Below are 14,534 nucleotides of genomic sequence, written 5' to 3'. Positions count from 1 at the left end.
CTGCGAAGAACGGCTCATCTGTAGCCCTGTCAGTTATTTTTACATTCATCTGTCTGTCTCTGTGTGTCCATGTGTATCTGGGAGTCTGTACATGGGTATTTGTGTATCTGCGGGGTTTTTCCAAGTGTTTCTTTTCTCTCTCTCGCTGGAGTCCCTCTGGGCTGACATGGACCCAGCTCTGACTACTTGATAAACAGCTTTCTGTCCCGTCTGTTATAGATAGTGACGATACACCAGGAGCCATTTGTATATGTGAAACCCACTCAGCCGGACGGAACATGCAAGGAGGAAATGACATTAAATGGAGTCTTAATTAAAAAGGTTATCTGCACTGGGCCCAATGAGACCATCCCAGGTAACCTATCAGGGACGTTTACATTATCACTGTGCTTTTACTGCACCCGCCAAACACCCACTGGAGATGCATACATATATATGCAGTAGGTATCTATATATGTATGCATGTAGCTGAGTGTGCCATTCAGAATGAGTGATGGTTGGGATGCTGGGATGTGCCTGGTCTGAACGCTGTGTTTCTGGCAAACAGTGTGACTGTGTGTGGTCGTCTGCAGTGCACCGTGTCACGCATTTCGTTCAGTCTACGTGCGCCGCCTTTGGATTAAAAAAACCAACATGTATCCTCAAGAGTGATTGTAACTTGTAACTGTTGCTGGTTTTGTTACAGGACGCCCAATTGTGCCCCAGTGTTGTTATGGATTCTGTATTGATCTCCTCATCAAGTTGGCTATGACCATGAACTTTACCTATGAGGTGCATCTGGTGGCTGATGGGAAATTCGGAACTCAGGAGCGGGTGAGTTTTAAATCCACAGTCATGTTTGTCGTATTTTTGCATGAGGCAAAGGTTGCACGCGATACCTCACAATCAATACTTCACGTAACTTGAATAATCCTCTTATTTTACTCCACTAACAGTAGTGATCTCACTAACTATTCAGAGCTGAAGCAATAAGCAGCCATAAAGTGGAGACCCACAGATATCAAATGTCCAGCAGGTGAACTTGCCCACGGTCACTGATCTAGTGTCAGGTTTTTTATTTGTATATCAAAGGACTAGGTGAGCAGCAACCCCTATGAGAGTTGTGGTCAGTATGTGAAAGGAACATAATATCACATAAAATCAACAAAACAAACATGGTCCCCCAAAACTTGAGTTATCACATATGAACATAATTAATAGGTTGCTAAGTGAGCACTGCTGTAAATTTGAAATATGACGGCTTTAAAGGAAAACTTCACCACCCCAAATAACCATTTACATATCAATTTCTCACGGTGTGTTAAGCCTCCTACAGACTGTGCAATATGGGTCTAATAAACTTTTGTATGACATCAAGTTTGATGTATGCAGACTGTACGAAGACAGTGCTTACTGAATCACAGGCTACAATGTACAATGCAATAGCTTTTCTATACCAAGTACACAAGGATTTTGTATGGGTTATTACTTCTCCAACTGTGAAGCACGACATAGAGGGTCACATTATTAAATAACCTAAAGTTTTGTGGACAGTACATACTGCTGTGTGTCTGTGTGTTTGCTAGTTGCTAGGTCGTTGACCTGGCAGCTACAACTCCCCCACTATTTCCTTCCATGCTTCGTCCTTCTTTACATGATCATGGTAAGAGCTGGAGGACACATCATACAGGCAAGGCTTCTGCTGTTTGTTTGGGTTTAGCGCCAGTACGCCATTTCATGATGCATTTCTATTAGTGGTGAATAGACATGGGCCGTAAGAGCAGTCACAGTGTGATATGGTAATCCTCACTTTCTGACACTTAAAGAATTTTATCACAGGTTGTTTTTGATCGCAAGACCGTGACAGCCACCATCCTTGAGCCTCTCTCACTGTGCGACGTAGGACCACTGTTTTAGAGCCATGGCCGAAGATATCGCCACGTTTCTTTCACATCTTTCATCTCAGACAGCCCAAATTTGCAAAATGTATACTGGGCTTTATGTTGAATTTGTGAAGAAAACTTTGTTTTTCTCACATACCTCCAGTGAACGAAGAATCCAAAAACTGAGAAAATTCTTGATGAATTGAAGTCATAGGGGTCTGCGTTTAACAACAGCAAAACTGTATCAAAACATGTGTTAATCCAAGTCTCATTTATCCAGTAGTAAAACAGAAAGCTCTCTCCGGCGGGGGAAATGAACTGAATTAAAACGTAACTCTTTGAAAGCCACACTCCATTAACTAAAACAGTAATTTTACCTCACTGAACACAGGAGCTGCTGGTCTACCATTGCCTCAATCAGTTAGTTTGTGTTATTGCATGACTTTAATGAATTCAAACTAACTAAAAAAAAACCTAGGTCACACAATACGACAAACAAGCTAACTGATCAAGGCAGCAGTAGACCAGCTGCTCCTGTGTTTGGTGAGGTGGCTCCTGTGTTTTTGTTAATTAAGTCTGGCTTTGAAGAAAGCATTGATAAGTTTTACTTTCAGTTCAGTTCCCCATTGGAAATGTCTGTCTGTTTGGGAAGTACTGAGCATACGACTGGATAAATGAGACTTGGAATATATTGCACGGCTTGCTGTTTTGATATAATTTTGCTGTTGTTAAGCACGGACCCTCATGACATCAGTTTATCAAGAATTCTAACCGTTTTTGGATTCTTCGTTCACTGTAGAGGCATGTGAGGAAAAAAAAGTTTTCTTAACAAAGTCAACGTAACACAGGGTGAATAATTAATATACAAATGGTCATTTGGGGGTGAAGTCTTCCTTTAAGATGGAGGATGGATTTAATAACAAATATTTTTAAAAAGCAGCTTCAGCTAATGTACAAATCTTTTGTTTATTCTAAAGAAATTATATCATACCCTTAACAGTTTGCTAACCTACCTAAATATTTACAACACAGCTATTGCACATTTAATGATGTACTCCATATGTAGCCATTAATACTGTCGTATTAGTACCACATACAGGGCCATGCTGTGTTTTTTTTGTTTTATTTGAAGGCCCTGACAATTTGTACCTTGTTTTTTTTCCTCAGAAATCTTATTAACCATAACCGTTACTAAATTTCAATCCCTATATCAATACTTTTTCATTGCGTTTTGTTTGAGAATCATCATTTTAATGTGTTACCAATAAAACATAATAGTCCTGTGCTCGTATCAATTTGTGCCAAAGCTTAAATGGGCTATAATTCAAATGACAATGAAAATCAATGTGACACATGAAAGGGGTCGCTCATAATGATGAACCTGCAGAGAGTTATCACCTGAATTTGCAGCTTCCCTCAGCTTTACAGAGCTTTAATGCAAGTTTCAGCACATTTTATATCTTGGCAGATTTTTCAACATTCACGTCTAACACAGAAAAAGCCTTTCCTGAAGGCATGAGCACGATATCCCACATTTTTGGTTTACTTCAGTGCATGATCTTATCAATTCCTGCAAATAAGCAAGCTCTCTTATGTAAAACAGAGCCAGTTCCAAAGATGTGGAGCATGCCTTGTATCCCCAGTAGGCTTAACCCAGATCCTTAAAGCCTGGAAACATTCTGTGGTCTAGACGACAGCAGGTTGATAGCTGATTCTCATGTTCACACCTTCCTTTTGGGACTCCAGGTGAACAACAGTAACAAGAAAGAGTGGAATGGCATGATGGGTGAGCTCCTCGGGGGCCTGGCTGACATGATTGTAGCCCCGCTGACTATAAACAACGAACGAGCCCAGTACATCGAGTTCTCCAAACCCTTTAAATATCAAGGCCTCACCATCCTTGTTAAAAAGGTAACTATTAGTTTTCATTCATGTCATATGTAACTAAAACCGTTTGTGAAACCTGATTCACAGGTTTACATTTTGTCTACTTGCTATGTTCATCTCTCTTGGATAAAAATGAATGCCATCTTGAAGTGCACTGTGACTGACTACACAACTCAAGCAAATTTCAACAGTTGGCTATGATTTTTAACTGACACAGACATCAACAAACACACAAGCGTGCCTGGAACAAAACACATACAAAAATCTGGTCATCAAATATGTAAAATGTACATGTTATGTAAAGTTGAAGAGATAAATTTATAAACAGACATCATGTTAGTGTATAATATGCAAACGTCAGGTAATCACACTTTATTATTAATAAATAACCAATTGCGGTGTGTGTTTACAGGAAATACCTCGCAGTACGCTGGACTCATTCATGCAACCGTTCCAAAGCACACTGTGGCTGCTGGTGGGTCTATCGGTGCATGTGGTGGCGGTGATGCTTTACCTACTAGACCGGTTCAGGTACAAGGGGGACCTGTGTGTGTATGTGTGTGTCCATGTGTGTGTTTCCGTATTCTCACGACTGAATCAGTGAATGTGTGTGCGTGCGTACATGTGTGTACATTCACTCCTAAGTGCTACAGATCTTCCCTCGGTGTGGACACGGACGCAGACAGAGGTGAAGATTGGCTCCAACCATCCCACTGCTCTGTTACTGTGCCGCCGTCTTTGTCTCTTTTCTTTCCGAGTGCGTCTCCCTCTTGCTTTTGCTCGCTCATGTTCAGTTCCCTTCCCTGCCTGGGGTCGCCAGGGTTTTCCTCTCTACAGGTTCTCAGCCATTTCTCACTTTGTCTCCTGCAACCCTCCCAATTTCTTCCCTCTAGCCCGTTTGGAAGATTTAAAGTAAACAGTGAAGAAGAAGAAGAAGATGCCCTCACCTTATCATCTGCTATGTGGTTCTCCTGGGGAGTGTTGCTGAACTCTGGAATTGGAGAAGGTGAGCCAGAGAAAATCATTACTGAAAATACCCAAATCATCACGTAACCGATCAATGTTGCCTTCTTCCCCGAACACTGTAACGCTGTCGAGTACTTTGGTCTTAACACAGTTGTGCAGTTGTATTAAGACCAAAATCAAGGCGTTTGTGGCTCCAGGCGTTGCCTCACTGTCATGTTTTTCTTAGAGGATGACAAATTAATTCCTTTTAAATCACATTTTGTAAAGAACGACAGCGACGTTTGCACCTGTTGCCTTTGCTTGATCATTCCTCTTCCAGTTTCCCTTCTCATGTCTGGTATTTTTAGTGAGCTTTATTTTTATTTCTTTGCAAACGTTATGCAATTTTTAATATAAAAGGTGAGGGTTTTATTATGATTTTACTGGTATTAGTATTTAAAGTAGTAGCAGTCGTACCGGCGGTAACAGAAGTAGCATTTTGAAGGCTTATTAGTGCTGAGTGGTCGAGTTGTTACTTAACAGAAAAAGAACTACTCACTACTTTACATGACTAATCCAATTAGAAAATTACTGAGCTGAAAGGTTGGATCTTGATCTCATCACACAGGTGCACCGCGCAGCTTCTCAGCGAGAATCCTGGGTATGGTGTGGGCTGGATTTGCCATGATCATTGTGGCTTCCTATACTGCCAACCTGGCTGCCTTCCTGGTGTTGGACCGGCCTGAGGAGCGCATCACCGGCATCAATGATCCACGGGTGAGTACTGAATGATACTACAACCAATGTTGCTGTCAACAGCATTTTTATCTATCTATGAAAGATCAAAAATGATCCAAGTTATACATAAATTAGTAGTCCTCACTCGACTGTGTGTGTCTCCCCTTGTCTCTTCATGCAGCTGAGAAACCCATCGGACAAGTTCATCTACGCCACGGTGAAGCAAAGCTCCGTGGACATCTACTTCCGGCGGCAGGTGGAGCTTAGCACCATGTACCGCCACATGGAGAAGCACAACTATGAGAGTGCCGCCGAGGCTATCCAGGCCGTGCGTGACAAGTGAGTCTCGGCCAGGCCGGGCCGACCAGAGCACGTGTCGGCCGGCTGCTCGACCTATAAGACACACAGGCCAGGGTCAGTGCAGTCAGCCCAGGGGGTGGAGGGAGGGGTGGGGTGGTGTGGTGGTTTTACATGGACCTCTGGACCAAGCGGAAGCGGCAGGACTTACTGCGGCGTTCCCTCTGATCCGGGCCCATCGCCCAGCTGAGGCAGACGTCAGGGACAGAAGCAAGTGTGTCAACAGCACTGGGACCAGTGTGAGGTTAAGCTAACATTGAGTCGAAGAGCACCCTTTTTCAGGTTGTACCGAGACGAACATCTTTGAGATGGGGGGAATCCAATGGGGGACGCGCCCTCACCCATCTGGCATTGGATTTCATTTGGGCCATAAGCAGCGGTAGAGATTGCTGGTAAACGCTGAATGACACACACGATCTGGTGTGCGAGAGAGAGAGGGGTGGGAGCCGTAAATGTGTATGTAAATCATTGTACTGTTGCACCGTAACCCCCTCCTTCCCCTCCTCCTCCTCCCTCCTGCTCCTCCTCCCTCCCCCTCCCCCACAGCAAGCTGCATGCTTTCATCTGGGACTCTGCGGTGCTGGAGTTTGAAGCCTCGCAGAAGTGCGACCTGGTGACCACGGGAGAGCTGTTTTTCCGTTCGGGCTTTGGCATAGGCATGCGCAAGGACAGCCCCTGGAAACAGAATGTGTCCCTGGCCATTCTCAGGTCTGTCCCAGCCGAAGCTGCATTACTCGTATGACTTCTTTCGTTTCTTATCAATATGATTTCATGGTCACGTACTGACCACTTATAGCCATCCAATACATCGCCTTATGTCGCAGCTCTCTCTGTATCTCCCCTCTCCTGCCCTCTCTGTCTGTTTGTCTCTGTCTAGTTATTGTCTGTCTGTCAGTACACCTGTCCTGCTGTCTCTATGTCATTTGTGTTGCTATCTGGGAGTGAGCGGCTCGGATATCCCGCCTTTTGCGGCGTGTATTAACTTTGTCACCTCTCTCCCCACCACCCCCAACCCCCTGCAGTTCTCATGAGAACGGCTTCATGGAAGACCTAGATAAAACCTGGGTGAGATACCAGGAGTGTGACTCAAGGAGCAATGCCCCAGCCACACTCACCTTTGAAAACATGGCAGGTATGGTCCTTAAGGCGTAGAGAAAGCCTTAAAAGTGATTGGACAAAAACTGCAGTGGTAAGGTACTGTAGCCCTTTTTTGTCCAATACCTTTAAAAAAAAAAAAATCGTTGTTTTAGTGTCGGCGTGGGTGCTCTGTGGAAGTGTGCCGTATAGTATCTTGTGCTGTGGCGTTGTGCAGTTGTGGTTCTCGATTAATAGTGTGTGGGTTGCAGCTGCCTTCGACAGTAGGAGCTGGTTGAAAAAAAGAGGGGCGACCGCTGAGCATGACGGGCACACCATGCTTTCATGCACAGTGGGAGCGGCGGGTTTGTAGACCAGCAGCTCACAATCTCTACCTCTGCTCTGTTTCTGCTTATCTGCCCCTTCGCTAACAGGAGTGTTCATGCTGGTGGCTGGTGGTATTGCGGCAGGGATCTTCCTAATCTTCATTGAAATCGCCTATAAGCGCCATAAAGACGCCCGCAGGAAGCAGATGCAGCTGGCCTTTGCGGCGGTCAATGTTTGGAGGAAGAACCTGCAGGTAGGATTGATCCCCTCTGCTCGTTTAAACCCAAGGTGGAAAGGCTGAGACTGGGGTGCAAGAGGGCCAACAGAGGCCCCTCCTCACGGGGGTTGATTTCTGGTCTTTCAGCCTTTTTTTTTTTTAGGAGCTTTTGATTTTGTACACCAGTGGTGGTCAGACTGCCAGATCACCGTATGAGAAACTGTGATCTCTGATGCCTTCATGCACTGCAAGGCATCCTCAGCGGCCACCGTGTCGATCCTAAAACAGTTCACAGAGGCCAACGGCGCCCGTGTCTCTTGTGTGTGCCTGCAGGACAGTAAGGAGGCCTCTGGAAGCCAAGCGGTGGCCGGGACCCCCTCATTAGTATGTAACTAACTAGCAGAGCCATTTCCACCCCCATGCCACCTCTCGCTGTTAGAGTAACAGTAAGATAAAAAGCCCTGTCACCCTCTAACATGATGGACATCCAAATTAAAACTTCACCTCCCATGTCCATGGCATGACTTAGTATTTTCTAAGCTACTGCTGTGGCGCTTATACAGCTCATAAGGTCAGATGAGGTGGACATGGAACAAAAGGAAGCAAATGTCCAGACACATAAAGAGCAACAATAACAGTGATTACTGTGCGGTTGATGCACTTTGATCGCGTCATCATTGATTTCCATTCATTTGGAAGGCCATACTCACAGCAGCTAGGAGCTAACAATGCAAATAGAGCATAAAGATTAAAATCAATGCCCTGGCACGATCACACCGCAGTGACGGTGCAAAACAGTAAATGCTACAGTGTACAGTATGTCTCCTTATCCACTGCAGTGTTCATTGAATATGAGTTAAACTTACCTTGCATGCCAGGGGCTTCATGCAACGCAATGCAAGCAGACGCAGGCGCCAATTTGAAGGGTCAGCTCACCCAAATTTCAAAAATAGAATGTCCTCCTTGCCCAAGTGGTATCTAGCCATGTGGATTGGTTGTATGGGTTAGGCTTCTGCCACCAAACCAGTAAAATGGGGGTGAATAGAACTGTGATTTAAAGATATCTGCATGGTAAGATACTATGAAGAGTAAATGAGATTGTTCTTTTTTGGAATTTGAGTGGACTAACCCTTTAAGCTACAATGAAGCAGTAAGGTCCTCCACTCAGCCGATGAAGAACATGATTTGCTCCTGTTTTCCAATGCAATCAAATGTGGCTGTGAGGCGTTGCGCTCCTCCATCCACACCCCCCTCCCTTTCTTCACTCCTAATGGTTTCACTCCCTGATTGGATAGCTCGGAGGTGCAGGGGTCACACATTTAATGGCCAGTCACACTGTGAGTGTGTGACACAGCCTGCCTCTGTAAAGCTTGAACCAAAGCTCAGTGTTTGGCAGGGCTGGAGGAAGGTACAGTATGACATCACAAGTGCCTGCCAGCAAATCAGTGTCCTTCTGAGAGTGTCTGCCATTGACCTGACTACTGTATGTAACTGTCGTGAGTGTCCTCATATGGATGTGCGTTCTCTAGGCGCATACAGCAGGCAAATGCATGCTGGGAGGGGAGCGGGGGGGGGCATCACTGAGAAAGGAGAGGGACACACTAAACTGCCCGTAGACTAGCGAGTTTCCGATCCATGTCAGCGATGGTCACGTTGATTTCTCTGCACCACTGAACAGAGAAGGCTCATGCATGCTCATCTTGCTCATCGGCTGTTACTGCAAGCCCTTGAGCTAAAATAACGGACACACACAATCTTCACCGCCCTAAATATAACCGCCGTAATGGGGTCTCATGCAAGAATCACAGAGGGAGCCTGCGAAGTCAAGTTGAGCTAATGCAATCTGTTCGGTTCTGCGTGAATATTATTCAGCGTATTATTCATACTGTTTGGGTGCACTGATTAGATTACTCACCGTGATCTGATTTTCACAAATTGAAAATGACAAGTTGGTTATGTAGGACACAAGCTCATCACGATGGAAAACCTAAGATCACAGTTTATGTGGCCTCCTCCTTCCTTAGTACAGCAAGCACTGAGACCTGGAGTCCCATTGTTGGCATCATTTTTGACTGCTTGTATGTGTGTGTATGTAATGATGTGCTTAAACTGCCTCAGGTCGGTGTATTAAGCCAAGCACTGTGCAGTGCTGTGCACCCACATACCTTCAAACACAGAGATGTAATCTGAGAGAACGTGCACTTCTGACTAAATCTGTTTATGTACTACATCCCTCACCCTCTACGTGTGTTAATGCTTGAAAAAACCCAAATTTAAGTTCATTATCTACCACACCACCGATCATTACCCCCTTCCCACAAGGCTTTACAAATAAATAAAGGTGCATGCATTGTAAGATATTCCATCTTCAGGAAGCTGTAGCCACAGAGATGTAGTGGGGGTAGACCTACTTAATCTCAATTAGTGCTTATTTTTCTTATGGTAAGAGAATTTAGCAGCCTTTTTGAAGCTGATGTAAATCTTTATGATCTAAATTTATAATATACATTATACAAAGTACGTAGGTATCATATCTGCTGTGTAGCTTCACAAATTTTGCACAAGATTTTGTCTCTTTTATGTAATAATGGAGGATACTGAAGACAGCCCACAGATTTACTGTTCTGATTCACTCTCATTGCTCCATAGCGTCGTTTTTGTCCACAGCTGCCATTTGTTTCTATGGAAGCCCATTTCTGAAAATAAATAAATAAATAACAAAAGATCCTGTATCAATCAAAATTTTCTCAAAACAATGTGTTAGTATGTCAAAATAATGTATTGGTATCATTTGTCACTATTTTGAAATAACTAAGTCATTCTTTTGAGAAAGTTTCTCTCATTTTGAGAGAGTTTGTCTTTATTCGAAAAAACTAACTCATTATTTTTTAAAAAGTTCTAATTATTTTGAGATGAGCAAGTCATTATTTTTCAAAAGTTTTTTTGAGATACTAAATCATTATTTCGAAAAAGTTCCTGTTTTTAGTTTAAGTAATTTTTTTTGAAAAACTTATTTTGAGAAACTCATTATTTTTATTAGAAATGTTCTCATTATTTTGTGATACTCCGTATTTTCTAGAAATGTTCTAATTATTTTGTGATACTCATTATTTTAGAAAGTTTCCTTATTATTTAGAGATACTCATTATTTTGAGAAAGCTTCTCGTTATTGTAAGAAAGTTTCTCATTATTTTGAGATACTCATTTTTTTTAGAAAGTTTCTCACTATTTTGAGATACTCACTTTTTTTAGTCTCATTATTTTTGAGATACTCATTATTTTGAGTTTTTCATTATTTTGAGAAAGCTTCTTATTATTTTAAGATTCTCATTATTTTTGAGAAAGTTTCTCATTATTTTAAGATTCTCATTATTTTTGAGAAAGTTTCTCATTATTTTGAGATTCTCGTTATTTTTGAGAAAGTTTTTCATTTTAAGATTGTCTTTATTTTTGAGAAAGTTTCTCATTATTTTAAGATTCTCATTATTTTTGAGAAAGTTTCTCATTATTTTGAAATTCTCATCATTTTGAGATTTTCATTATTTTGAGAAAGTTTCTCATTATTTTAAGATTCTCATTATTTTGTGAAAGTTTCTCATTATTTTAAGATTCTCATTATTTTTGAGAAGGTTTCACATTATTTTCAGGTTCTCATCATTTTGAGATTTTAATTATTTTGAGAAAGTTTCTCATTATTTTAAGATTCTCATTATTTTGAGTTTTTCTCATTACTGTGAGATGCTAACTCATAATTTCGAGAAAGTTCCAAATTATTTTGAGACATGTTTCTCATTAATTTGAAATACTAATTCATTATCTTGGGGGAAAAAAAGCCTCTTTTATTTTGTATTTTGTCTTTTTATTTTAATTACACTGGCAGAAATGAGCTTCCATAGATTTCAGCACAGACAATAGATGGACACAGTTAGTGACTAGCAGGTGAACAAAGTGAAGCATTTAGCAGCTAAAGACACAGATTTTTTTCTCAGGAGTTGGTGAAGACCAAACCAGAGCTAAAAGAATAAAATTATGTTGAAGAGCTGGATAGAAACGTGACTCCAAATGAACACAAATGATGCTCAGTATCTGATGTGTAATTAAGTTTGCCTTTTTAAAATTAAAACGTGTGTCAGTTTTGTGTTCACAGCTTGTTTCTCCTGCTCTAAAGTAGCAAAAAAAGGTTATGGAAGGTTTAAAAGTCATGACAACAATCTCACTGGGTTTCACAACCATTTCTGCAAAGTTTCCAACATGGCTCATGTCTGAATTGAATGCAGTTGTGTCCACTGAGAGACAACCTCTCAACACTGATGGTGATGCGAGTATATCTGCTAATATTGGTGAATAACATATATCAGACTCTGGTATGAACTTCACAGGCTTCGTATATTTTATATTTTCATGTACTTGTTTTGCAACTTGGTCTTAATGCTACAAACTATAATGTGTTCTATGAATTTACATCATACAGATTTATGTAGCTATACTGTATATGTTACTGATTTGTTTCAGCGTGATCATTTGTACCGAACGTTTGGATGACCACTACATCACTGAGAGGCTACATGACTGGCTGTTCCCTTTGAAACAGATGTTACTCAGAAGTGCACTGTCTGAACAAAAGTAAAACTGGTGTCAGCTGGGTTGAAAACAAAATGTCACAAACCCTATAGCTTGATGATGATTATGATGTTGTTGATGATGATGTTGATGATGATAATGATGATGATGATTATGGTGTATGACGATGATGCACTGCAGCGGCTCGCTCCTGTTTCCGACAAAGAAACAGGTGGCTGCTGTACACTGTGCGAGTCCCATGCCACGCTTCATCTGATGGTCCAGCATGCCGTGCATGGCCGGGGCTGTGCACACGCAGCACCTCATCAGGGCTCAGAGAGGCTAGACTGCACTCCTGCAGCCTCACACGTGTAAGAAATGGGGGAAAGTAAAGATTTAAAAGAAGAAAAAGTGACGTCACTTGGGCATTGATTTTCCCCGAAACCAAGACGCTTACAGTTAGTTACACGGGCTGACTTCCTCCATTTACTAACATGAGATGTCATCTTCCAACAGGAGAAGCATTTTATTTATTCCTGCACTAAAACGGGAGTGAGGTCGTGCACCAATCACTCCTCTGCCAGCTCTCATCTATCCTCCACGCCAGCTAACGCCTGCTCGCCACCTGATATCATATCATTAGGGTGTTGAGAGACAAAGTGCTGGTTGGCGGGGTGATGGGTGATACAAATGTGCCCAAAAAAGTGCCTAGTCATGTGACCTGATGAAAAAGGATGTACTGCGGGGGCCAGTGCTGGCCAGGATTGATTTGTCATGCTATTTGTTTTGTGTTTACTTATTCTATGTTTTCCCCTTTTACCCCTCTCTCCATCCATAAAACGTTTTGGCATGTTGAAATTCACACCACACTGCCCCGCCCGGCTACAGGGCCTCCCTCCCTGCAACTCCTCGCTCATCCTCCACTTTTACTTTCCTAACATCCATCTTAGAATGCTTTCTTTTTTTAGAAGTAGCATCCTTTAGCCTCCATCTGCTCAGATCTTTATGAAATCAAGCGAACAGAGTAGCAAATCTTTTCTCTTTCTTTTGCACTTTAACTTAGATGAAGAATAGAATTAGAATTTTTAACGCACTCCATCTCATACTCATCTCATTCCCTGGTGTGTGGGGTGAATTTCCATTATACCACTTTAAGGTATAATGACTTTAAATGGGCTTAAATTACTGACTTTTGTCGCTGTTGTTTTCCCTCTTTGATATGCATCTTAGTGGCATTCGACACTGTAGCTTCTTGACTTTTATACCTGCCTGGCTTTGGATGTGGATGTTTGCTTTGCTAGTCTTTCCTTTTCTTTTCAATTATCCGCCCTCTTTGGTTTCCCTTGGCTTTTGCTTAAGGATCTTCTTTAAAGTAATAACGATCAAGTGGATGGAAATTTATTTTATTTTTCTTTTCTCCCCCTATGCAGCCCTCTTCCTCTCTAGAGACTCAGGATGTAAGAATACCTTAATATGAGTTTTTTTTTTTTTTGTTGCACACAAACACCCAGTTATTGTGCTGAGAGTAGCTGTGGGGCACTCTGATGGTATGAGGGAGGGGAGGGCACCAAATTGGCACGCCATTTTATAAGGTTATGGTTAAAACTGCTTCTTTTTTTATTTCTTTTTCGACAGGACGGCATTTCTAAATGTTTTCCGGATCTCTGCGCCTCGGTCAGAACCGAGCGCAGAGATTCTAGATATATTTTTAAGTCATATTTAGCTGATCCATAAATTTAAGAACGCTTGTGTGTCGAGACGAGGAAGTTGCAACTTGGTGTTCAGCATACAGGCAGATTATTTAGTCGTGTAACTTAGGTATCACACCCACTGACATCTTTACTAGTCATCACTCATTCCAATGCATTCCTAGGGGTCGAGTGAATGTGTCAGCACATTTCTAGAGGACTACCGCGCCATCTTGTGCAGTCCCACTGTGATAATGTCGCATAAAATGTAGACAAATGCCCTCATATCAGACTGGAAAGACTACTTCCACTCTCACATCTAACAGGCTTTATCCCTTTCTTTCTCCCTCTTTGCGCATTTTACATTTCCAAATGCTGTAGTCTTTCTCACAAGGACCCTCCCTCTATTTAGACAATATAAAATAAGGTAATGGGTTGGGGGTGGTGGGGTTGGGGAGAGAGAATGGGTGAGACTGAAACCACGGTTATCACCCCAGCCAGAGGACATGAATAATGTTTCTACATATATTCATTTTAGGATAGGAAAAGTGGTAGAGCAGAGCCCGACCCCAAAAAGAAAGCCTCTTTTAGGTCCATCAGTACCACCCTGGCCTCCAGCATCAAGAGACGTAGGTCCTCCAAAGACACGGTAAGGAGACAAAGAAGCAACATCTTCCCGTTTATTCTTCCCTCTCTTTCCTCTTCTCCTCCTCCTCCGCCTCCTCTTCCTCTTCCTGTCTCTACTTTCACCCCTCTCCTTTCTCCTCCTCTGTCCTCTCTGCCTACATGTCCATATCCGACCTCGAGAGACTCTCATGTTCCACTCACCCATTTCCACACGGCTCCGCGGCCTCTGCCACGTGTCTGTCCGTTCACCAT

The 14,534-nt window shown here is 42.4% G+C and overlaps 1 protein-coding gene across 7 annotated transcripts in view; it reads left to right on the top strand.

Moving 5' to 3' along the window:
- The window catches only part of grin1a (glutamate receptor, ionotropic, N-methyl D-aspartate 1a), a 45,530-nt gene that overhangs the window by 25,805 nt on the left and 5,191 nt on the right, over positions 1-14,534 (top strand). For 2 of the 7 annotated variants that reach the window (XM_078162225.1, XM_078162224.1), the window contains 13 exons: positions 220-355; positions 686-813; positions 3,609-3,773; positions 4,162-4,280; positions 4,643-4,755; positions 5,323-5,471; positions 5,614-5,771; positions 6,336-6,497; positions 6,812-6,921; positions 7,298-7,443; positions 7,741-7,791; positions 13,398-13,424; positions 14,194-14,304. In XM_078162225.1, the coding sequence (XP_078018351.1) occupies positions 220-355; positions 686-813; positions 3,609-3,773; positions 4,162-4,280; positions 4,643-4,755; positions 5,323-5,471; positions 5,614-5,771; positions 6,336-6,497; positions 6,812-6,921; positions 7,298-7,443; positions 7,741-7,791; positions 13,398-13,424; positions 14,194-14,304 (1,575 nt within the window). The remainder of the gene's footprint in view (positions 1-219; positions 356-685; positions 814-3,608; positions 3,774-4,161; positions 4,281-4,642; positions 4,756-5,322; positions 5,472-5,613; positions 5,772-6,335; positions 6,498-6,811; positions 6,922-7,297; positions 7,444-7,740; positions 7,792-13,397; positions 13,425-14,193; positions 14,305-14,534) is intronic. The other 5 variants (XM_033647014.2, XM_033647020.2, XM_033647019.2 and 2 more) reach the window with 3 other exon arrangements.

This window comes from Epinephelus lanceolatus, chromosome 19 (genome assembly GCF_041903045.1).
Source record: "Epinephelus lanceolatus isolate andai-2023 chromosome 19, ASM4190304v1, whole genome shotgun sequence".
Taxonomy (NCBI): Eukaryota; Metazoa; Chordata; class Actinopteri; order Perciformes; family Serranidae; genus Epinephelus; species Epinephelus lanceolatus.
Note: the sequence above shows the minus strand (reverse complement) of the source record. Positions and strands in the feature narration are given on the sequence as shown.